This window comes from Eptatretus burgeri, chromosome 14 (assembly GCF_056783735.1).
Source record: "Eptatretus burgeri isolate ZD-2024b chromosome 14, Ebu_testis_v1, whole genome shotgun sequence".
In the NCBI taxonomy this organism is placed as follows: domain Eukaryota; kingdom Metazoa; phylum Chordata; class Myxini; order Myxiniformes; family Myxinidae; genus Eptatretus; species Eptatretus burgeri.
This window is the reverse complement of record NC_140974.1, coordinates 71,575,700-71,602,785: the sequence shown is the minus strand read 5'-3', so window position 1 is coordinate 71,602,785 and position 27,086 is coordinate 71,575,700. Positions and strand designations below refer to the sequence as shown.

General features: G+C 39.2%; 1 protein-coding gene across 3 annotated transcripts in view; it reads left to right on the top strand.

Moving 5' to 3' along the window:
• Positions 1-27,086, top strand: part of LOC147013577 (medium-chain acyl-CoA ligase ACSF2, mitochondrial-like) — a 91,039-nt gene that overhangs the window by 38,656 nt on the left and 25,297 nt on the right. For all 3 annotated transcript variants that reach the window (XM_085855486.1, XM_085855485.1, XM_085855484.1), the window contains exons 10-11: positions 18,379-18,455; positions 25,209-25,316. In XM_085855486.1, coding sequence (XP_085711612.1) covers positions 18,379-18,455; positions 25,209-25,316 — 185 coding nt within the window. The remainder of the gene's footprint in view (positions 1-18,378; positions 18,456-25,208; positions 25,317-27,086) is intronic.

Here is a 27,086-nt window from a genome sequence, read left to right as displayed (position 1 = left end):
TTTGAAGCGTCGGTCTCCACCACGAAGGGCACCGAGCTGTCGATCGATAAAACCACGGACTTACTGATATCATCCTTGAGATCGTGGAAAGCTTTCACGACAGCGGCATCTGGTGGAAAGTTTTTGCAATGCACTAGGGGATATATTTTCTCGGAGTATTGCGAAATCCATCTTGCATAGTAAGCGAACATCCCGATCACCCGGCGCATTGTCTGCAAGTCCTGAGGTGGTGGAAGCTCACGGAGCGGGCGCAATCGCTCAGGATCAGGCTTAATTGTGCCGTTGGCTATCGTGTAGCCGAGAAGGTCAATTGACCTTGCCGAGAATACGCATTTCTCGTAGTTGAGAGTCAGATTATATTTTCCAGCAATGCTCAAGAATCTGTCCAGATTCCTATCATGTTCCCCCTGATCCCTACCGCACACTGTGACATTATCCACGTAAACAAAAGTGTCTTCGAGGTTTTCATCTGAGATGATGTCGTCCATAACCCGTTGGAAGCAAGCTACTCCATTCGTGACACCGAATGGTATCCTTCTGAACTGGTAGAGGCGCCGCCCTGCCTGGAATGCAGTGTACGGTTTGTCTTCCTCTCGGATGGGAATTTGATGATAGGCGCTTCGCAAGTCGATGGTACTGAATACCTTATAATTGGCCACGCGTTCGACCATCTCATCTATGCGCGGCAGGGGGTAGGCGTCGAGTTGGGTGAAGCGATTGACCGTTTGGGAATAATCGACAACCATCCGTCTCTTATGGTTCTGACTGCTGGTCACTAACACCTGTGCGCGCCATGGCGAATCGCTCGGTTCTATAATTCCCTCCTCCAGTAATCGCTTGGTTTCTGAAGTGATGAAATTCATGTCAGCAGTGGTATATCGCCGCGATTTGATCGCTATCGGTTTGCAGACCGGCGACAAGTTAGCGAACAGCTGGGGGACGTCACCTCCGCGGTGGTCAGCGCATTTAAAATTAGACGAGGCTTGCTTCCTCCAAAGGGTATTTCGATGCTCGTGTGCTGCTTGAGGACATTATGACCCAGAATTACGTCTGCGCACAAATCACGAAGCACCAGCACCTTTACATCCCGATGCGTGTACCCTTTTACGTCCAATTCAACATTGCAGTACCCTCGTACGCGGGATTGTAGTGAGGTGGCGGCCATGCATACCGTATTGTCAGTCGGGTGGATTACCCATTTCCTGCCCTTCACTAGCGAGCTGTTGACGAAACTTTCAGAGCTACCGGTATCAATCAGTGCCTCAGCCATATGCCCGTTAATTCGCACGTTGATGATAGCCTTGGATAGATTCCCCGGGAGGCTGCAGTCAATTTATTTTGCGAGTAGAGAGCCGCAGAAGTGGGTTTATTCCTCCTTAGAGTAGATTTACATACCCTGGCATAATGCCCTTTCTTGTCGCAATTCATGCATGTGGCATCTCTGGCGGGACATTTTTGACGAGGATGCCTTTTGTACCCACAAAAGAAGCATTTACCGACCGGAGCAGTTGCTGAGGAGTTTGACGAGGTCTGGGTATCCGGCTCCTCGGGTGTTTCTCCATCCCTCATGTCTGGCTGTGTCTGTGCCAGTGGGGTTCCTTGGGTTCCCATCGTAGCAGCGTTCATGAGCAGCATCGGTGTCCCAAATGACTCAGATTGCTGCTGAGCCGTATCCATCGCTCGAGCCTGATCGACTACCTTGTCAAGAGTGGGTTGCGCTTTCTCTAGTAAGCGTTGCCGTATGTGGGCTGATCTGAGTCCTTGGATGAATGCCTCCCGTGTCGCTTCCTTTCGGTGTTCCTCGGCGCTTACGGCCCGGAAGCTGCAGTCTTTTCCCAGCTGATTCAGAGCTTGCAGGAACTGATCGATTGTCTCCCCGGCTGCTTGCTTGCGTGTGTTGAGAAGATGTCGTATGTATACCTCGTTCTTGGGCTTCACGTAGAGCGCCTGCAGTACGTCAATCGCTGCTTCGTAAGTGTCGCACCCCGAGAAGAGCCTGTACACGCCGGGCGAGACATGATTCACGAGAGCGGCAAATTTGTCAGCTCCCTCCGCGATGATGGTCAGATAGTGTGAGAAGGAGCAGAACCAATGTGACCATTTCATTTCTGCGTCAGTCGTGTTTGGGTCTGCGTCGAACCTCTCTGGTTTGTAGATCTTGTCCATCTTTGGTTGAGAGAGCCGAGAAAATCAAATGGAATAAATTGAAATGAGAGCGAGAGATGAACCTTCAGAGTTTAGGCTTTATTCCATTTGATTGGAGCCGCTTCTGTGGACACACCAGGAAATACAGGTTCAGCTAGGAGTACATAAGCAGAAACGTATACATGTGCAGTTAACCATTGCAGACTAATCCGCGTAAGCACGGAGTTCGATATAATCTCCATTCTCACCAGTCAATGAGCACCTTCAGTTAACGAGCATCAAGTGGACAGCCGATGTCAATAGCAATGCCCCGGGGACAATCCACCCGTGCCGCAGAGACCTCCCCTTATACGCGAGACGCACAACATGTGATCCCGCGTCATGTCCCTTGATTCACGTTAATTCACCACAGACCGGGTTCTCCAAATTGAAAAATCCTTATTTTTATATGCCCTTTAAATGCCCCATCAGTGTTTTCAATATAATAGTCTCCCTTTACTTTAAACTCATTTTTCTTGTGTTTTTGTGATTGAAGATGTTTATTATAACTACTCTTCAAAACATCCTTTGAACAGATATCACAATGTTTTCTTTCCAACTCAAGAGGAGATATTTTATGAAACAGATTAAATGTGTGTTTGTTGGTTCGGAGGTGTTTTCTATAATGTTTATATTCGTGATTACAAACATCGCAGTATGTTGTATTCACCATATTTATATAATAAATCTTTGCTTAAACTAAAATTTTCTTGATGAAAATTTCGTTTATTTTACAGGTGAATCTGTGCTTAAAACCATTTTATCCTCCAACTTTTTCACTTAATAAATACAATGTTTCAAGACACAAAAGACAAGTTTCAATCAATCTCTTCATTTGTTAAAGATACTGAGAAATATGTCAAGGATGTAAAATTGAACAAAGATAAATATAACAACTATTGGATAAAAACAATTATGGTAAATAATATGAGTTCTTCAATTTCCTTCAGTGGAAGGGCTTTTAGTATACCTGGTAGAACATCAATTAAAGTATCTCTAACAAAAGTTTCTCCTCTCCTTCTAGTAATATATTCAAAACTAGAAAAAGCAATGAAACAAGAAAAAGTATCAAAAAACAAAAACCTTATGGATGAAGCTTTAGAAAGAAAAGATAAGACCATCTGTAATATGCAAGGAGAAATTTGTATTTTTTTCAACAACCCTAAAGATGTAAATCCTGATGAAATAAAGGATGTTAATATATCAGGTGAAATGACATTTCGTTCAATAGTAATTAACGATCATTTTAAAATTACCTTTAATATAAAAAATGTTGTCGTTGAATCTGATAATGAAAAAAGTATATCGATATCGATGGTAATATACAACTGAAAGTATAGATGAATTTCAGTTTAAGTAAAGTTTTACTTTATAAATATGCTAGACTTTCCTGATTCTCCATATGACAAATTTGAGAATTGTCCTGCGTGTGAAAGACGGGGATTAAACACAGAGTCAAAAGCCTATAAACAATGTATATTCTGTGATTATCTTCTAATTAATGATAATAAAAAATATAAAAAGGAAAATAATTCTTTTAGATTTACACCAAAAATGAATTACTTTACAAGATTGATTAGAGAAATGAATGTAAAGTATGAGGGTGATAACACACCTTTCCTTACAAGGGAAGAAACTGAACGTATAAGAGAAATGTTCAAAGGATTGTTGTTATATATTATTCATGGATGTAATTTTCAGGGAAATATCAACACAAGATATTGTATAAATAAAATAATGGATTATCTTGAAATTAAACCTGAACTTAGGATAAAATATAGAGTTTCTAAAAAAGCCAATAATAAATTTAATAACCTGTTTTCCAAATATATAAATGAATGATTTTTTACCTATTTGGGAAAATAAGATAAAATTTAACAACCATAAAAATCTCCCAAATTCATTAAGATGTCTCATAGTTGGTTCAAGTGGATGTGGAAAAACCTGCTTACTTTTAAAAATGCTCCTCACTCCCAACTTTTTAGATTATGACAATTTAATAATTTTCACAAAGTCGAGTTTTCAACCAGAGTATCAACGACTCTCACAAGGTTTTAATGCTGGTCTTCAAAAAGAAGATATAATAGGTTTATTTAAACGCCAAAAAAAACCTAAATGATTATAACATTGAAGATATAATTCAACTATTTTGTGATACACAGAGATGTAAAAAGAAATCAAATCCTATAACTTGTATTCTTAGTGATAATACGGATGATATACTGTCTCCCCAAGATTTGGATAAATCAAAAAAGAACCTCGTTATCTTTGATGATTGTGTTAATGAGAGAAACCAAACGGTAATGGACAGCTACTACACAAGAGGGAGACATTCTTCTTGTAATTGTATTTATCTTAGTCAATCATACTTTCAACTTCCTCGTCGTTCCATCAGAAACAATGCTAATACTTTTATTTTATTCAAGTTAAATTCAATAGATATCAATAATTTTTGGAGAGATAATTGTTCTACATTCTGTAGTAAAAAGAAATTTGAGGATTACATGAAGCACACGACTGAAAAATATAAATATATTGTTGTGAAACAAGATGAGATATTAAGGGATATATTTTTTGTTTTATAAACAATTACATATATAAATGACAACTATTATTATAAATCTTGTGGGTAAATCTGCTTCTGGAAAAAACTTTCATAAATCAAGGTTCTTGTGTAGTACAAATGAGAATATTGTAAATTTACTTAAAGAACACCCCGTGATACGCATTGTATCAACAACAACTAGAGCAATATGACCTGGAGAAGTAAAAGGTGAAGATTATCACTATATTTCAGTGGAGGAACATATGCGATTGAGGAATGAAGGTCAAATGTTTGAGGAGGTTTCTCTTGGTACAACAAAATATTCACATTGTAAGAGTGAGTTAAGGAAACTAAAATCTGGTGGTGTTGGGATATTAGAAACTAATCCAAAGGAACGAGACAAATTATTAAACATCTGAGTGGAGTGAAGATTTTATCATTCGGTTTTGATGTTGATGAAGAAACTCAACGCAAACGTATGAAAAGCAGAGATGCAAGTATTAGTGAAGAAGAAATTACAACTCACATTAATGTTAATAAAGAATTTGATGAAATATTTAAAGAAAAGGATTTATTTGAACACATCTACTTGAATGATGAAGAAAAGGAAAATTTCCCTGTTGATCTTTACAATTCATTAAATGATATTTTACAATAAATAAATGGATGCAAAAGAAAGAGCAAGAAGATTTAAGGAACATCAAGAGTTGGTTTCAAAAGTTGTAAAACAACAGGAAGACATAAAGAAGAAACGCAGACAGAAACTAACGGGCGAAGAAGCATTTGAAAGAAAACAAGAGAAATTTTTTAAACCACTTTTAAAAACTTCCCAAGAAAAAATGAAAGATGTTTCCACAGTTCCCACAGTAGAATATACTCCCAGAAAGCTTCAAATGTTAAAAGATTTCAGTCAAATGACGGAGGAAGAATTAGAGCATATTGGAGAATTAGAATATCATGATGAAGAATTATTTCAACAACTGGAAGAGATTAATCAACCCCTGATTATATTGTGAATGCTGTTCAAAACAATGAATATTCAGCGGATTCAAAAACCAAAGCAGGACTCATTCCAACAGAACAACCAGCAATATTTCATCTTGTTCAAGAAAAGGTATTGATATTTAATGATGAATTAAGGTTCTTAGGTTCCGCTCAACCCCTGTTAAACTAACTCCGAGATTAATGTTTCTTCTCACAAAAGATGGAAGACAAGGTTCAACTGTGAGGGATGAATCAAAGTATATTGATAAACCATTGGATATGGAAAATAATGATGATAGAGTATATATTGATCTGCTGAACACTCTAAATTATAAGGTTATTCTTTCTGGTAAAAGTAGGAAGAATGAGAAGGAGAAACACATTATTCAGGCTTTAAGTATCCTTGGTTCAGGTGTTAGTTTTCTTCCAAATGACCCATCGCAATTAGTTAATAGACTGTTGTTGTTGTTAGGCAGTAAGAAGGCTGGAAATAACAATTGTTTTGATGAAGCATCAGCCATTTTAGACCAGTTGATGAACATGAAAATAATTAATAAATCTCAATATAAAGACATTTTATCTCATATTAAATAAGATGAGAAGCACAATCCTTCGTTTCAATTTCACAACAAGCGACCACACATCTTCATTCCCATACCCACTACAACTTGACACAACAAAAGCATATGAGGCATCTTTATTGTCCATGGAAACTTATAATACCTTATTTAATATAACTGATAAAAATGACAAGTTTAGTTATAATCCCGGAAGTGGATACAAAACGATAACAGTCTCACCCGGAGCATATGAGATTTCTCAAATATCTTCCGAAATTGCTCGTCTTATGAAAGAACAGGGTGATGAACCAAAAAATATTGTTATAAACATTCAAAAACATACTTCAAAATCAACGATTAAAGTTAAAAATAACTACAAGGTTGATTTCACAATTGATAATTCATTTAGAGAGTTATTGGGTTTCTCCTCAAAAAGATTGAAACTAATGGGACGTTTTACAGTGATAATGTCATTCAAATATCCTCAGGAATAAATTCGGTGTTAATTCACTGTGATTTGATTGATGGTGCTTATAATGATGGAAAAAAAACAAATACAATATTTTCATTCAGCGCATACTCAACCCCAATTGGTTATAAATTCAATATGGAACCCAAAAATTTGGTTTATCTACCTGTGTCAGGAAAAACCATACACAGAGTAAATTTTAGGATAACCGACCAAGATAATCGTGTGATTTCTTTTAATGGAGAAGTTTTATCCATCAGAATTCACCTACGTGAAGTTTTCCAATAAATAAATACGATGGTTATTGTGAGGAAACACGAGTTGGGAAAATATAAAATAATTACAGGGGATGGGATGTTCCTTTCCCCATACTACAAGGGTGAAGGTATGTATCTTGGTAGAGGATACTATAAACCTAAGAGACAAAGGGGTGTTGGACATCAATTTAGAGGAGATGGGATAATTGATACTCTCATGGGTATTGGTTCAACTATTCTTAAACATAAAGATCTAATTGGTTCAACTGCTTCTGCTGTGGGAAATGTAGCAGGTGCTGTAAAGAGTATAAAAGATGCTCAGAAGGAATCTCATAAATTACAAGCAATAAAAGAAATTAAGAAAGGCAAAACTCAGTTGTCCCCCCAAGAACGACAGAAAATAATTCAAATACTTGGATCAGGGTTTCAAAAGTTTTAACATCTTTTTTCCTAAATAAATACAAGTATGGAAGCAATTGATAGTATGTATGATTTGGATGATACTATTATTATCTCAAACTCCACTAAAAAAGAAGATTACTTCAAGGTAAATGCAATAACTGGAACAGACTGGAATACGAATGGTACAAAAAGTTTTGAAATAAATAATCAACAAACCTATTTGAATCTCTCCGAAAGTTTCTTGTTGTGTAAATTTAAATTCACTAAAGCTGGGAATAACACAAACGCTACACTTGTAAATGATTTCTTCTGGAAAATGTTTGATAGTGTGCGTTTGTATATTGGAACACAAGAAGTTGAAGCGGTTGATTATGTCTCTGCTGTATCTGAAATGATAAAATTTACACTCTATACATTCAGTGATAGAATGGGAAAGGGGTCTGTCGAAGGTTTTATTCCTGATATGTCAACGGGAACAAACACAGACCCTGGATATATTCAAAGGAAAGGAGCGTATAATGATGATACAAAAGCAGAAAATAGTTTTACTGTGGCGGTTCCTCTTAAAGGTATATTTGGATTTTGTGATCATGATAAAGTTCTGTATGGTCTTAAAATTAGATTTCAACTACAAAGGAATGATAATGAAAATCGATTGCTTTTTGGTGTTGGTAGTGCTTTTGGTGAACAGAATAAATTTGTAATTGAGGAGATGAGTTGGTATATCAGTGAATATACTCCTAATCTTAAAACAGAAGAGATGTTGAATCGAAGACTTAACTCAAAGAAACCACTCAGTGTATCATACCTCAAAAGAAGATGTCAACACGTTAAACTCAATCAAACTACTTACACGTGGAATTTGGGTGTTCTGGAAGGAAAGCCACGATATCTGTGGATCATTTTTAAAAATCCAGATGGTGATACTGCGACTGATAAGAATAATGCATTGAGTGATAATGCTAAGGTGAAACAACTTCGCGTTTCTCTAGATGGAACATTTTATCCACGAGATAGATTGGAAATTAATTGGGAAAAAAATGATTTTGCTGAAGCATACAAGTCTTACCAAAAGGTGTGTGAAAGTAATGGAAATAAAGAACCTATTTTGGATATGACAGCATTCAAAAGTTTGTATACAATCTATGCGTTTGACCTGAGCGCGCAAAAGGAAACTATAAAGTCTAATCGAGTGGATACTTCCCTATACATTGAAAGAGGAGAGAGTGAAGAAGTTGATACATATTGTTTGCTTTTGGAAGAAACAGAATTGCAGATTAATACAGATAATGGTGTGATGATTAGTCTCACATAATTTTTTGTTAAATAAATGAGTGGCAAAGTACCAACTGGGGTATATGTTAATCAAATCAATCTTCATAAACTATCATCTTGTGTTCAAAATCAAAAGCCTTGTATGATTAACGTTAATACAATTCAGAGAAAAGGAGCAGTAAGAATTGATGTTTTGCTCACAAGAGAACAGGTTAAAATCTTGAATGACACTGGCTCACTTAAAATTAAAATGACAAAACCAATGTTGAAAAAATATTCAATAAGAGAGACGAGTGGAGGATTTCTCCCATTTCTAATTCCTTTATTTGCTGGTTTAAGTGCGGTTGGAGCATTGACGGGTGGTATTTCAACAGCGGTGAAAACTGTCAACGAAAGGAAGGCTCAACTCCAGGCTCAAAAAGAATTGGAAAGACATAACAAAGAGTTGGAGAAACAAATTAGTGGAAGTGGTGTAATTGTAGATTTTGCTGAAAAACTTGAAGGTCTGCCTGATAAAGCGAGATTGTTAGTTGGAGATATGCTTTCTTCTATAGCACAAGCAGGTGTAAAATTAACGAAAAGAGGTAATGGATTATATCTTTCTAATAAATAAATGAGCATTGATGAGTGGTTGAAAGAATTTGGAAAGAATACAACATCAAATTTACAACTTGTTAAATATTGTAAGAAATTAAAAATTCATAATGTGGTTATTTGTATGAGAGATGAATTAACAAATGTGCCGAAACATACAAAGAATATTATTATGAACTTAGAAGATAATAATGGGAACGGTTCTCATTGGGTTTGTATTTTTAATAGTCAAGACAAATATTATTTTGATAGTTTTGGTCTTCCACCACCTGTTGAAGGCATAAAATTCTTACAGAATGGTGTTTATCAAACATTTCAAGTCCAAGAATTAAATTCCAAGTGTTGTGGTCAATTATGTCTTTATGTGTTATTTCAACTCAACAAAAATAAAAAATTTTATGATATTATTTTTAATCTAATATAAATGACTTATGTTGGTAAAGATGGTTCTATCTTTGGTGTATCTCAAGAACTGGATATTGATTTATCAAATTATTACACAAAGGCACAGGCTGAACGACATAAATATAATATAACCAAAAATATTAACATGAAAAATGCTTTTAAATTAAAAAATTATCCAAGCCCGACTGACGCGAATGACTTGGTGAGATTAAGCGATTTAACACAATATATATCCTTAAATAAAACGGCTGTGTATTCCAAAGATACAGAAGTGTTGATATTATCTCCAGGTCATACAGAATTCACAGTTCGAATTGAAATAAATTTTTATAAAGAAGGGCGTATCGTTTGTATGAGAATAGAACAATGGGGGTATGATATGAATGATTTAGGGTATAATTGGTCATTTAAAATTAACCTCGAAGACCTGGAACAATTAAATCAGTCTCGTAAGGAAGAATATTATCCACTTGGTATCGAGAATGAGTTTTGTGGGGCCACGATTAGTAAACAACAAATAAAAGAATTTAATAAGGGTAAATATAATAATGGTTTTGCCCTTGTTTATCTCATGAAAACAGAAAAAACAGGATTATATATAATAAGTAAGGAAATACAAAATGATTTAACTATGGGAAGATGGGGAGGTGTTTCGTGCCATAATATTATTCTGACATATATTTCTAATACATAAATGACAGCAAGAAGGCTTCAAGAAAATTATCATTTCTGTGTCCAAGCATACCTTCAAGAAAAGGGTATTCGTTATTTTAATAAATATGTTCTACAACATAAGAATGAGGTATTTTCAATAAAAGATTGGCATTATGCTGATGTTGATAAACCGACAACTTTAGATTTAATTAGAATGTTAAATAATGAAAAAATTATAAGGTTAAGAAAAGGTAAGGCTCTTTTAGAAATTCAAAAGAAATTTTATTGGTTTCCTGTTGTAAAAAAAATTATTTTGGATACAGGAATAACAAGAAATCCTGATGAATATATGTATAATATTCTATGGGGTGTAAGCGATTCAAGGATAGTAAGGGATGAGGAAGGAGTTGAAGAAGAGAGGGAAGAGGAGGAAAAGGAGAAGGAGGAGAGGGAGAAGAAAGAGAAGGAGGAAAAGGAGAAGAGAGAGAAGAGAGAGAGGGAGGAAAGAGAGAAGAGAGAGGGAGGAAAGAGAGAAGAGAGAGAGGGAGGAGAGGGAGGAAAGAGCGAGACAAAATAAATATCAAAATATGGAAACCAGTGAGATTCAAAAAAGATTGGTGGTATTACAGAAAATAACTCAACCCACCAAGGAGGAAAACAAAGAATTGACAAGTCTATTTGCAATACTTTCGACAAGACTATTGTCATCGACAAGCTATTCATTTTAATTCAAGTTTTTTCTTAAATAAATGGAGGAGAGAGTGAAGGCATTTCTAAGGATTCTTTATGTTTTAAAAATTAAGACCCAAATGTGCATGTTGGAAACTAAAAAGGTTTTTGCACTCTGCAGGAATTTTTCACATAAATAAATGAGTTATTGTCTCAAATGTAAAAAGAAAACTAATACTAAAAATATTTCATATATTAAAAGCAAAAATAACAGGGTTATACAAAAAGGTATATGTTCGGTGTGTGGTTCAAAAAAAATCAATTTATCTCCAAACACAAACTCGGAGGAGATATACAAAAGTTTTTATCAGGAAGTAAATTTACAACTACTGGAATACCAGGGGAATTACATCTTCCAGGGTATTCTTTCTGTGGTCCAGGTACAAACTTGGATAAAAGATTAGATGAGGCAGACAATCCTAAATCCTGGAGTCAGCCTATCAATAGAGTTGATGAAGTGTGTATGAGACACGATATTGATTATGGGAATACCACAACGTTGGAAGAAAAGCATGAAGCCGATAGAGAAATGTTGCATAATTTGTCTCTGATACAAAATCCAACCTTGAGAGAAAAAGTTGATCGGTTCATTGTGAAGAAGATGATCAGTGCTAAATTGAAACTTGGGCTTGGAAATTCAAAAAACTTATAGGCTCTAATGATGCCATTAAGACTGAAGAGCAATTAGCTGATGAATTACATAAACCAATATTCACAAAGTTTCAGAGAAGGAAAGTTTATTCCAAGGAAGTAGATTATATCTGGTCTGCTGATTTGATTGAACTCAATAATGATAAGGGGTACAAGTATGCTTTAACCGTTATTGATTTGAGGAGTAGATATGCGTGGGTTGTCCCTTTAAAAAACAAAACAGGTAATACTCTTATGTTAGCTTTTCAACAGATATTTAATAAAAGTAAGAGAAAACCTAAAAAATTGTGGACTGATGAGGGTAGAGAGTTTTATAACAAGACATTTATGAATTTTCTAAAAAATAACAGTATTACATTATACAGTACCTTTAATGAAGGGAAGGCAGTTGTTGTTGAACGTTTTAATCGTACCTTAAAAGAGAGACTATATAAAAAATTCACACAACTCGGTTCATAACAATGGTCATCTTTTATTCAGGATATTGTGGATAAGTATAATGACACGATTCACACGGCAACAAATATGAAACCATCAGAAACATTTACAAAATTAAAATATGAAAAAGAGATTAATGTCAGAAAACCTAAGTTCAAAGTTGGTGATATCGTAAGAATATATAGGTGGAAATCTCATTTTGAAAAGGGTTTTACTGAACGATGGACAAAAGAACTTTTTAAAATTGTTGATGTAATAGATACGGTTCCTTGGACTTATAAAATATATGATTTGGAAGGGGAAGAGATTTTAGGTTCATTTTATTCACAGGAATTGCAAAAGACAAAGATAAATTGAAATTTTTTGACTCCGCCCCTTTTTGACTCCACCCACACAAGCCCCGCCCACACAAACCCCACACAAACCCCACACAAACCCCACACAAACCCCACCACACACAAACCCCTCACAAGCTCCAATATATTGAAATTTTTTGACTCCGCCCCTTTTTGACTCCACCCACACAAGCCCCGCCCACACAAACCCCACCACACACAAACCCCACACAAGCTCCACACAAGCTCCACACACACACAAGCTCCACCCATATTCATCATATTCACATAATTAGTGATTAGTTAATTAGTTCCCCACACACAACATGTTTATTTAATTAAAAAATTATCCACCCATCCACACAAGCTCCACTCATCCACCCATCCACCCATCTCTCCACCCATCCATTGATCCACACAAACCTCATCCACATAAGCTCCACCCACATAAACCCCTGCCCACATAAACCCTGCCCACATAAACCCCTCCCACATAAGCCCTGTCTACACAAGCTCCACACAAAAACTCCACACACATAAACCCCTCCCACACAAGCTCCACCCACATAAACCCCGCGCACACACACCGCGCCCACACAAGCCCCACCAAAGCCCCGCCCACACAAGCTCCACCCACATAAACCCCTGCCACAGAAGCCCCACCCACACACACCCCGCCCACACAAGCCCCACCGAAGCCCCGCCCACACAAGCCCCACCCCCTCATCCCCCTGTGCGCCCCACCTTTGACCCACCACCTCCTCATCCCACCCCCACCCTTCCCCACACACACACATGGGGAGGGGAGGGATGGGATGAGGGGTGATGGGTCATTGGGGGGCGCACCTACCCTCCCTTCATGTCTTGATTCTTTTTTTGTAATTCAGAATCAAGTAATTGTATACAAAACAAATATAATTTATTAATATTGAAAATATTAAATATTCATTTGCGAGAATGTATAATCTTTCCCAGCAATCTTCTCCAGATGTCTTGTGATTTCGAAACTCAGACACCATATTCTGTTTTGAAACAAAAAGTGGATAATAATTGGGTTTTATAAAGATAATTACATGGTAATATGAGTAAGCCTCGTTGACCACTGAATTAACACACCAGGAGCCTGTCATCCTTTCAAGGTCAATAAAATGAATTCCAGTGTACTGACAAAACCACATCCAAACTAATGATGCAACCAACATTAGACGACATTCTAAAGAGAGAGTGATATTAATAATAATTCAGAAACATTTACCTCCAGAAAATCATGTGTTGTACAAGATTGCTTCAACAGCTGATGTTGTGTGATAGTGCTGAAAAAAAAAAAAAATAATAAGTCAAGGGTATAGATGAAGAGACAAACAGAGAGAGATACAAACAGACAGGGAAAGCAACACACACACGCACACACACACATACGCACACATAGACACACATAGACACACACACACATAGACACACACACACGTGTCTCACCATTGGTTTAATTCATTCGAGATCAGAGACCAGTCATTATAAATCATTGATCTCTTCAATAAGAGCAGAGAGAGGTAGGTAGAAAGACAGACACACACACACACACACACGTGTCTCACCATTGGTTTAATTCCTTCGAGATGATAGGACGTGATAAGACTTCATGCCACTCATTGTAAATGTCTTTCAATTCTCTTCTAAAATCATTGATCTCTTCAATAAGAGTATTAATTTCATGCACCACGTCGTGATACGTAAACTCAATTTCTTGCAATGACCTGTCAGGGAAAAAAAAAAATATATATATCAGAATTATCATGATTTAATTAATAATCATTTGCTTCATCGTTCAAAGAGAAAACCACACACAAACTTACCAACTCTGTAGTGAGCTTTTGTCTTCATCGGAAGAAAGATCGCCCATATCTCAGTTGTAAAAATGAAAATCCCGTCTGGCAGAAACTTTGTCTGGTGAATCACTTATAAGGCAACGACGAGGAAATTACCTAAGCATTGGGTGCGGCCACAGGAAATGACAGCTTGGAAAATAACTGGGCGATTGTATGAATCATTTACAAAACATACTTAAAATGGTTTTGATTCAAATGTTTTCAGTTCGTGTTCTGAGATAAAATATAAACACGAGACCTTGTCTCACAGAATAGTTCCTATTTTTTCACAGCATGACTGTCTAAAACCACACAGCACGACCGTGTCAAAAAACACTTCCTCATTTTCACGGCATGAACCGAAAACATTTGAAACAATTTACTATAATCTCAAAATGATATGTGGCTCGGGCGGTGGCCAAACAAGAGCATTAAGAGAAGTTTATCATTTCGTAATGGCACAAAAGGGGTATCTTAAAAAATATAAAGATTCAAATGTTTTGTTTGTCAATATTTTAGATGGGGATTATTGTGCAAAGAAAATTAAACTATTGAAGGAATTTGAGAATGAACAAATCTTTATCGGTTCAATGAGTGAGCTGATCAACCTCCAGGTTAAAAGGGGAGACAAATAAATATACCTTGGGATAGCCTGGTTATATATATATATATATACAAAGCCTGGTGTTGGCTTAGTGGTTAGGGTGGCGGCTTGGGATCCCAGTGTCCCGAGTTCGAATCCCGCTCAGCTGTTGAATTAACACCAGGGGGTTGACTCAGCCTGTCATCCATCCGAGGTCGGCGAAATGAGTACCAGTGTACTGGGCTGGTGTATACCCCGGTTAGAATAGGTGTACCATATCCCTGTGTTGTAAGAGGTGTCCAGGAAGGGCATCCGGCCATAAAACATTGCCTCACAAAAAGCCAAACCCCTGCACAGCAGGGAAAAACGGATAAAAAGGGGGTTTATTTTTAGGGAAAAAAAAAGGGAATCGCTGAAAATCCCCCATTCATTTACATGGGGAAAAGTGAGCTAGAACCAGTATATTCACCCTACTCATATCCATCTCGCTCGTATCCATATCCATCATATCCATCTTGGCAATGCCATCTCGCGATATAGATCGACAGGAAACATTTAATGCACAGATTTACATTTGGGTGATGTGGACTCCCCAGCGCTCCCCGGTCCAACTCCCCACTGGCGAAATCGGAGAAAACATCACATGGCGATCGTTACCCATCAAGAACTGTTCCCGCATACCATGGCTTCAGGACCCTAGTTCCCGTCAGAATTTGCAAACAGATGAAAACCATCTTTAAAAATGAAGCTTAAATCATGAAAATGATTCATCGTGTTCACGCAATTTGTCTGCATTCTACATTCGTTGCGCAATTTGCTAGTTTTAAAACCAGTCATATTTTGCATCATTTTAATTGGAAGCATGCACAGAATCTTACTGCAGTGGCTGATGGAACTTAGGTACGCAGACATGTACACAGATCAGTATTGCTCACATATTGCACATGGAAACGGAAGGCGGCAGGACAGCTCTTGACGCTGCGGCTCAGTGGAAGCTATAAAAACTCAGTTTCGACATTGGGAAAATGATCAATTCAAAGAATAGTGCAAGAGTCGTACACGAAGACACGAATTTTTTTTTTTGGTGGGGGGGGGATGTTTAACAAAATAATAAATAACAAAAGAAAGGGAAGTGGTCAGGGACGATCAACTGGTGTGTGTGTGAATATATATATATATAAAAAAAAATTTGGTCTAACAAGAGAAGTGCAATGTCCGACAGGCAGGTCCAACGAATAGTTGAGGGAGTTCAGCAGAGAAGAATACCTCAAAGGGTAGATAGAAGACAAGCTGAATCTCCTCCACTAACCACCGTCAGGCGGGTTAAAGCTGAGCTGTCGTGGCAATGGCATCGATGAGTCATGAAACCTTTCCAGGCTCACATAGGGAAGAGCCCAAATCTCCTTTTCTGTGGATGTCGGATTTAAATGATATTCACCACTGGAAACGGAGCGGGGCTGCTCAAGAGAAGTCCCTAACAAGGAACACAGCCTTCGGCCTTCTTGTTCTCCTTCGTCCTTCGCTCTCCCTCACTTCCATTCCAAAAGCCTGTGTTGGCTTCGCAGTTAGGGTGGTGGCTTGGGATCCGATGGTCCTGAGTTCGAGCACCGTTGGCAACTGAATTAACACTAGGGGGATGACTCAGCCAATGTTGTTCTTCTTCTTTCCACTAATGTTGTTGTTGTTGTTGTTGTTGTTGTTTTGACTCCCTTTATCTGGAGTCCAGAAACTTAGCAGTAAATGTAACCTTAAACAATCACAATTGGATCTTTGAAATAGATTATAGACTGGACTGTAAAAAAATAAAATAAAAAATAAAAATAACTTATGGAATCACCTTCCATAGGCTCTTCTGTCCAACTCTTCCCTCCATGACTTCAAGCATGTAGTGCACTGCCATCTCTTGTCATCCCCAATTTTGACCCATGATCTTTGTTGTACCCATTAACCTTTCCGACTCGACCATTTTATTTCGTGAAACCTTAATACAGCAAGTTTCCACTTAATGTCGTGAATGCATTTCTGGAAAGTGTGACATTCAGCAAAATGATGTGAAGCAGACGAGATATTCCCATGGACAGCATGTTGTAATATAGGGTTACATTCCCAGGACATGATTTTGGTCACCCTACCATAACTTTAACCTCATTTAATTAGGTATTAGAGATAAATATTAAACAAATCAATAACGAACACAAATGAAATACAGAAATGGACAATTAAATGAATAGTTACAGGGGTACTCACCAAAATGTAGGGCCGATATTGCTTGTCGGGACGGGAGAGGTGCGTGTGTGGAGTGTAACTTTCTCTACCCCTCGTGATTTGTAATGAACTACAAGGAGTAACATTTTGGGCAAAATCCATTAGCTTTTTACTGGTTTTCACAATTCTCACTGTGGTCTGAGGCAAGCCAAGCACGTGACCAATGCCCATTGCCACTCACCTTGCTCAAAGCGCTTAATTTCGTCCATTTTCACATCCACTGATGGAATTATTGGCTGGATTACTTGCAGGATGCCTTCTAGTCATTGTGAATGGTTTCTTGAATGTTTTTTGTAAGTTAGGCACAAAAATAGTTCACAGAATGAGTTCAATATTGAACCGATCGCGAGGGGAAAACACGTGTGACTGAAGCTGTTACCACTGACAAGTTACCATTAACTCTAACCATGTTATTACTAACAAGTTATCACAACTCGAACCGTAGCTCTTGTTTCAGGGAGGGATGTGACTTGGCAGAGTGGGCACGGCGTAAGCTGGATTGTGTGCGGCTTCCGTTCCACAAACTGATAATGGCGTGCTGTTCAAAATGACGCAAAGTCGGTTTTGGCACAACTCATAGTGAACTGTGTTCACTAATTTGTTGTTGACGTTCTGGCAAATCTATTTGGCAGGACGTATCTGAGAGAGTACGTTTAGCGAGTTTCAGTTTCCTACCTTCCTTCCTCTCCTCTTTTCCGTTTTGTTGATTCCCTTGATTTCTACCTTGCTCATCCATAGGCCTTGCTCCTGCTGTGAAAACAAACAACCTCGCTCCGTCTTCCCAAGACGATGTCATAACATGCAATGCCTTGAAAGCAACAAAATGCTAACTTTCTCTTTTGCTCCGACAAAGGGTTGACAATCGAAACGTCAGCCACTCCTTACTGAGTTAGTATACTTCAATCAATGTTCTGTTGATTTAATCAATAACTGTTCACCAACACAGACCGACGCTGGTATTCCCAAAGGCTAGTTTTACATTATACTTGCTCCATGCTGGTCCCTGTGAATTAGGAGTAACAATGATGAGTTTCATCTTTCAGTTAACATGCCAGAAAAACTTGTTAAAATTTTGCTATATTGAAATAAAGATAATATGACATGATAATGACAATGTTTATTGTAAAGAGTGCCTTGATGTACCTTGGTAAGAAGTAAACAAAGTAATGTTGAATGTGTGCAGCCATTATCGGAGGCTCTCATTGCCCTCCTGCATTGTTGAAAAGGTTGAAGACAGAAATGCAAGTCACAGATATTTTGGTAAGTGAACAGTCTCATTATCATATACATAAGTATTGCTGCATCCACGAGACTGGGAAGGGGAGAGGTCAGAGACAGAATTAAGGCTCCAGCATGTCTGCATACTCGTCGAGGTTTTGAAGCATTTCTTGTGTTCATCAATGTTTACAGCAAAGTTGTCTATGTTCACACCATCTGGGGGGAGGAGTGGGAGAGATAGGCATGGTCCAAGTTAGTGCTTAGATTGGATATGGATGTTGTGTCTGGTGTTCCATCCATCCCCTCCCCCTTCTGAAACTTGACCAGGGCCGTCCAGGTCTGCCATGTAAAATGGCAGCCCCGCAGCAAGTGGCGGCCTGATGTATGCTCGTGACAGCCGGCCTGCTACATCGGGGGCCGGCAATTGGCTCTCCGGCGAGTCTTGACAATCGCTTTGTGACTGGTAGAAGGGAGCGCCCCTTTAAGCCAATGACCCATTGGCCCCAACGATGGACGACGTATGTGTGGGTGGATACCCTGGCGGAGACACCCACAGTGTGCATAATTGGCTGCTACCATTCGTTGGGGCCTTTTGAGTGGCACCAAGGAATGAGTGCAGAGCGACCCTGGAGAAAAGATGGGGGAAGCACATGTGTGGAGTCCTTATATACCAGGAGCAGCACCAATGTGCAATTTGACGCCATTTTGTTTCCATCAAGCGAGGTGCACTCAACCTGTGCCCATTGTGTGTAAAAGCTAAGGTTTTTGTTGGTAATCAAGCTGTCCAATGGGACAAAAAAAATTTACAAAACATTACTTCATGGTGTTTTTTTGTTCTTCCAACGGGTCAGAATAAGCACACAATCAGACAGGATTGATTTAACCTGAAAACATATCACAGAAACTGCAGCAAAATTGAATGTAATGTGCAAGTCAAGGTTCACACTGATGAGTGTCTGATTGGAGGTGGACAGAGCGAGTGAGTAGAAGAAACATACAAGTAGTTACAGAATGCAGAAATTCGAAATAATTGGAAGAATGAAAGAGAGAGAGAAATGGAGGCACACCATCCACACCAGATGCACACACCGTTAAGAGAGTGGAGAATTAGAAAAGATAACAATTGTGAGTGAAAATAGGAGAAAGACAGACATGAACCAATTGCTTAATCCCACTTTTTTCTTCGCGTGCGTTCTTGTCCGTCTGTCTGTGGAAAAAGCTACACGACGTAATTATGTCGATTAATGACATACTATTTGAAAGCAAGTTGCTTTCTAGGTGACTAGGTCTATTAATTACATACTATTTGAGTGTACCTTTTAAAGCATTAGGCCCTTTCGACTGCTTAGATCCCATTGGACTCTTAAAGACCCTTTAAACATTTTAGACCTGTTAGACACCTTTAAGAATTTACATCATTGAGACCCCTTTGACCTCTCTAGACCTTCAGACCCATTTGGCCCTTTAGATCTCCTTCGACCCTGTATTACTACTTTTGGAACATACCCTTTATTCCTTTAGAACCTTGATTTTCGTACATTCTGTATGTTAGCTCTCATATGAGCCTTGACACTGTATACAAAAAACAAACAAACAAAAAAACCCTTTACACCCTTGTAGATCCCTTAAACTCTTTGGACACCATCGACCTCTTAACTCCTTCAGAACTTTACACCTTTTAGACACCTTCGGGTTGGACCCTTTAGACTCGTAGACGTTTTAAGACCCTTGAGACCATTTATACTCTTCGACACTTTTTTTTTCTGTACAAGTGTGCCCGTTGGTCCGTTGGACCAAATTTTCATTGGTCTTCACAGCTTGTACCATACCTGCCTGCTCTACTGCTGGAGCATTAGTTTGCCTTTCACCAAGCCCAGATGTGCTTGGCCAACGCAGGGATTATATGATCAATATTTTTATTGCCATCAGATACTACAACTATTATTATTGTGCAAATATTATTGGTATGATTACGTTTTTGGGGGGAGGGAGGGTAGATATTACCATAGAGCATGGTACATGTACAAGTAGTTAGCCATCTTGATGTACAAGTAGGGAAACATCAGCTTAAGAATTGTCTTGTTTTCATGTGCATCATACAGGGGGTGGTGTGTGGTAATAATTAGTTAGGGATTATGATGAAGAAAATTGGGTGTACAACCTCTGTCGACCTCGACCAGGGGGCGCTGGGAGACTTGGCATGAAATGGGGGGGGGGGGCTATGAACACTCCTGAGGGGCAGAGCAATGGATCGCCTCGGAGGGGTGGAGCCGGCAAGCATGAGCAAGGGAGCTGCAGACATGGGCACTTTGGGAGGGAATGGGTGATAGACACGCTCAGATCATTATTGCAGTTTGGGAATACGAGGCTGGCCGTGAGAAGGAGAGGGTGACAACAAAGTTAAGACAAAATATGAAGAGGCCGAGTGAATGGAGACAAGCCTATTACTTTGATCATACCTTCCGTACACCAGTGAGTAACCAGATTTTCACGATATGACATTCCATTTTATGCTGTCATATAATCGTCCTTTGACAACAAGGCGTCTGTTGCAATCGCCTTTCGGGAATTATTTAATTACCACCAGGCAATGGGTGCCAGCAGCAAAGCGTGCTTCTCTTGAGCAACAGAGCAATCTCATTTAAACATTGAAAATACTAATTTGGATATATATATATATATATATATATATATATATGTATATATGTATATATGTATATATGTATATATGTATATATGTATATATGTATATATGTATATATATATATATATGTATATATATATATATGTATATGTATATATATGTATATGTATATGTATATATATATATATATATGTATATATATATATATATGTATATGTATATATATATGTATATGTATATATATATATATATGTATATATATATGTATATATATATATGTATATATATATATATGTATATATATATATATATATATATATATATATATATATATATATATATATATATATATATATATATATATATATATATATATATATATATATATGTATATATATATATATATATATATATATATATATATATATATATATATATATATATATATATATATATATATATATATATATATATATATATATATATATAAAGCCTGGTGTTGGCGCAGTGGTTAGGGCAGCGGCTTGGGATCCAAAAGGTCCTGAGTTCAAGCCCCGTTGGGCCACTGAATTAATACACCAGGGGGTTGACTCAGCCTGTCATCCTTCCGAGGTCGGCGAAATGAGTACCAGTGTACTGGGCCGGTGTATACCCTGGTTAAAATAGGTGTACCATATCCGTGTGTCGTAAGAGGCGACCACGGTTGCGTCAGGAAGGGAATCCGGCGTAAAACATGTGCCAAATCACTATGCGGATCATACGGCTGTTCCGCTTTGGCGACCCCTAACGGGAGCAGCTGAAAGAAGATATATACATATATATATATATATATATATATATATATATATATATATATATATATATATATATATATATGCGGATCATACGGATGATCCGCTGTGGCGACCCCGAACGGGAGCAGCCGAAAGAAGAAGATATATATATATATATATATATATATATATGAAGCCTGGTGTTGGCGCAGTGGTTAGGGCAACGGCTTGGGATCCAAAAGGTCCTGAGTTCAAGCCCCCGTTGGGCTACTGAATTAATACACCAGTGGGTTGACTCAGCCTGTCATCCTTCGGAGGTCGGCAAAATGAGTACCAGTGTACTGGGCGGGTGTATACCCCGGTTAAAATAGGTGTACCATATCCCTGTGTCGTAAGAGGCGACCAGGGTTGCGTCAGGAAGGGCATCCGGCATAAAACATGTGCCAAATCACTATGCGGATCATACGGATGATCCGCTGTGGCGACCCCTAAAGGGAGCAACCGAAAGAAGAAGATATACATATATATATATATATATATATATATATATATATATATATATATATATATATATTGTTGTGGTTGACGAAATTCACAAACCACCATTCAGGTCCCTTAGGTGAGATATCTCTGTAAGTATATGTGTAGTTAGGCCCAAACCCGTTGTTTCGAGGGAATAAATGTCATTCAGTCGGGCTGCGACTCTTCAGGATAGCCGTTTTTCTTTTACTATCTTTATTTTGGACCAGCCGCCATTACTACCACCACCAACCACAACGCCGCTTCACAACAACAACCACCAACCACAACGCCGCTTCACAACAACAGCCACGACCTTTACCGTCACAACTCGCCACCATCGCATCACCGTCATTCCCATGCCACTTGTGGGCGCCGATGCTGGACTCGTGCGGGGCGCGCACCGAGCAGCGTGTTCAGAGACATCACAGACTTTCCGAAGAAAAACGGATCAAAAACGACTCACGCCCACTTCTGTTCCGTCCTATCGGCGAGCTGGGGCGATTTGGCCCCGCCTCCAGGGCGTTGGAGTGAGGACGCTATATGCAAATTCATGGATCAAAAAGCATTCACGCCCACTTTTCCTCGGTCCAATGGGGAGCCAGTTAGAGAGGTGAAGGGTCGGAGGCAGAGGGTCAAAGGTGAAGGAGCGAAGCCACGGGGCTTATATAAACGGCTGCGTTCGTCAGTAAAGAAAAGTTGAGAGTGGTGCGTTGGAACGAGTTGTCGGTGGAGCTTGGAAGAAGAGTCAGGGTTCGGAGGGAAAGTTGAGAGTGGTGCGTTGGAACGAGTTGTCGGTGGAGCTGGGAAGAAGAGTTGTGAGTTCGGAGGGGAGAAGTCAAGAGTGAAGAGTTGGGACGAGCCAAAAGAGGAGACGGAGAGGGCGATTAGACGGAGCTGTGGAGAGGTGGCGGCGGCGAAGGCGGACGAGGGGGTGCTCGCGTCGGTGCCGGGAGCTGCAGAGGGAGAGGCCGGCGGCGCGACCGAGGTCGAGGTGGAGACGCTCGTCGCGGGACCCGAGACAGGGTGATATCCTCCTCCCCCCCGAGCATCAACAACCCCCTCCTGTTTCCCCCCGCGCTGAGATAGTGCGACAAGGGGGCCCCTTTCCCACCCCCTACCAGACACTGTCCGTGAGGCCCGCGGAGTTGGGACGCCACCGCCGCTCTGCGTCTCATCATCAGACGGGTAGGCCTGACACGGTCTCGGCCCCAGGCCCGTCTACCCCCCTCATCCTGGAGGGTGGTTCTTTTTCTTTTGCTTTGGGTATCTGTGTTGTCGGCGCCGTCTGTGAAGTAAAATTGTATAAGTGTTGCCATGTGCTCGGTAGTCGGATAGCTCTGCATTGTGTTTCTCTTTTATATTTGCTTTTTGTGTAATATTGTGTTTCTTCTCCTTTTACATGTGCTTTTGGTGTAATTGTATATGTGTGCTTCCCGTTCATCGCGAAATAAATGTGAGTTATGTTGAACTGTTTTCCCGCTTCGCTTCGTCTTTTCTTTCATTGAATCTCCATCTTGCTTCACGTAAAGGGTTGGTCGTGGGCTAAAACGCCCGATAATTGATCGAACCGTCGAGGCCGACGAATAACACCGCTCGGTTATCCCGATAGTACGGAACGGGTCGCTTAAAGTCCGAAGTCAACCTGCGGTGAGGTGCGATCGCCCGGTCTACCCTCCGTGTGGGTACTTAGGTAGGTCGAATTTGGCGAGCAACCCTATCCCACGCGGGGGCCGATTGGCACGATCGTGGTGAGACCGAAAGGTCCACCTGTGACTAGTTCCCGGCGTTAGTCCGAGAGGGTCACGACTGGATTGTCCGTCCGGTGGGCGACGTGCCGCGATTCGAGTTACGTGGCCGTCCGCACGCCGGCGGGCGCGAATCCGCAACAATATATACATATATATATATATATATATATATATATATATATATATATATATATATATATATATTTCAATGAGATAAAGCACATAAGATTTTGTAAATTACCATTTCATCTTGCTTGTATATCATCTACATCACTGGAGATCAAGAGGCTGCAAATTTTTTTTACTGACAGTCAATTTTATTCCAGTACAATAGTAACACCTTATTCTATACTGTTAAAACAAACGATAACAAAATTGAGAATACATGAATATAATTAATTTTGTTTCTTCCACATCCCCTTTAACCTTTCGACCTTCACACCCTTTGCGACCTTTCATTTGCAATGAGTGATCCTTTCATTTAGTAAATCCAACCACCAATTTTCCACATAAAATACACCACACAAACCAAGTCCTGATGAGGGTCTGTGATCTCTGATTGCTCTTTTTCTAGTTTGCTTTGAAGTAGTTTCATTTTCACGCAAAACACTTGTATACTCAAGAAACAACCAAGTTTTGAAAAAGCTTCGTATGATAACCCGTGGCATGTTTTTTGTTTATTTTATTAATTTGGTATTATTTTATTAATTCAGACTTTTATTTGCCTGGCTGTTGAGGGTAATTTTTGTGCTCTATATTTATAAAGGTGTTAACTTGTCTTTTTCACTCAGGTTCAAATCGCATATACTGTTCATTTGTCGACTGTCTACTCGTGTCCTTGTAATTCATATTAAAAAAAGTACACAGATCTCTCTGTCTTATGTGTGATGTCCAAGCAGGGATGCTGGTGTGCAGTGGGGGGTGCGGGTAGTGGAGGGGCTTGGGAGACATTGCTGTTATGACTTACTTGATGTTACCAATTACTATTTCCAAACATTTTCATTTTATATTGAAAGCTGGAATACCGTCAATCGTCGTGACAACCGAAAAATGACTTGATGGTGGAATTTGTGACATGAAGATGATGCTGACGTGATCTGTGATACAGGTTGGTTACGGAACAACAGAAAACAGCCCAATGACATTTTCGAACTTCCCTCAAAGCGACATGAAGAAAAAAACAGAAACTGTTGGAATTGTTTTGCCACATATCGAGGTAAGAGTCCCCACAGCATTCCCTTCCATATCTTGAACAAAAGAATCATACAGCTTTCTATTTACACTTATGATTAAAAAAACAACACCCAGAACAAATGTGAATTTAAAAATAAATAAATTAATTCCTTTTGTTTGTTAACCTCTGCCATCGAAGATGGACGGAGGTTACTGTTTTCACCCCTGTCTGTTTGTTTGTTTGTGAACAGTATTACGGAAAAACTCCAGGACGGATTTCAACGAAACTTGGTGGGGGGATTACGTATGGTCCAAGGATCATGCCATTAGATTTTAGACTTGGTCCAAAGTCCAATATGGCCGCTATGGCGGCCATTTTGAAAAAATATTTGAATTTTTGTTTTTGCATTTCTACATGTTCTCAGTGATTTCCAACCCCCAAAAAAAATTTGTGAGAGAAAAAAAAAAACAATTTTGCAACTTTTTTTCAAAAAAATTTCGATTTTATTTGAAAAATATTTGAATTTTTTTTTTTTTTGCATTTCTACATGTTTTAAGTGATTTCCAACCCCCCAAAAAAATTGGAGAAAAAAAAACAAATTTTGCAACTTTTTTTTCAAAAAAATTTCGATTTTATTTTTTGGGCATTTCTACATGCACGTCGATCTAGTTTAGTTTATTCAATCGTGGTTCAGTCGAGTCTGATCCGTTTTGACCTACAATGAATAGGATATCAGGTTCACTTAAGTGACCCAGCAGTATTGGCGGTGGAGGTTTTGCTCTCTTCCGAGTGCTCCCCCTCTAGTTTTAGTTTATTTTCCTCCAAAAACAACATCCAACAGATTAGAACACATACATTTACAATAATGTCAACATTATTTTAAATGTTGTTTTCTATGATTGGCAGGGGTAGAGGGGGTTGATCCATCGATAGAATGTGATAAGAATAGCTTGATCCATGTGTTTGTGTAGCTTAGATTTACTGCTGTATTGGGGATGTGTCAGGGGGTGTCATATGTAAAATGTGCACCGAGAAGGTGCTGATGGTAATTTAAATTAAGGTTGTATTGTTGCGGGGCCGGGTATCGGCCGCGAGCACGACCACCAGATGGAGCAGTAGAGTCGGCTCGACCGATCACCCGGAATTTAGATTGTACCTTTTCGGAAAACTCCGAAAAATTACGGGTCCCTTATCGGACCATGAAGCGTCAATATTTCTGCCACGTGGTACAGGGTTATTCGCCAATTTTCAAAATACCTCAAGACCATGTGGCGATTTACTGAGTCTCCACACTCTCGACGGCACCCGTACGGAACGAGCCGCTTAGTGTACTCGAACCGCGTGCGACCCGAGCGGTTTGATCGCCGAGATCCGTCGGTCCCAAATATCCCGTTACAACGGCAATAGCCTGGCTAATTTCCCAACACGCAGCACGCTAAGACAATGGAGGAAAGGACACGAACGAGCTGAAATATTTAACAGTCAGGGTATTTATTCACAATGGGGGAATGAGGGGAGCAGATAAGGGCAGAGTTAAACCGATTAAAAGAAATGCACGTACATGCAGAACGGCACTTATACAATTCACTACTTATCTGACTGGCGCCACAAACACACACACGCACACACCCAAAATAATCGGAACAAATGGTCTTTATTGAGGCCTGTCTCGGACCTGTCCGCCTCGTGCGGTCTTCAAGGACCAGGTCCTCGGGGCAGAGCTGGACCCCCAGCACGATCCAGATGCCCTCACGACCGGGCTCCAGGCGAACGAAGTCGGCAGGGCAAAAGCTGGCAGAAGATGCTCCGTTG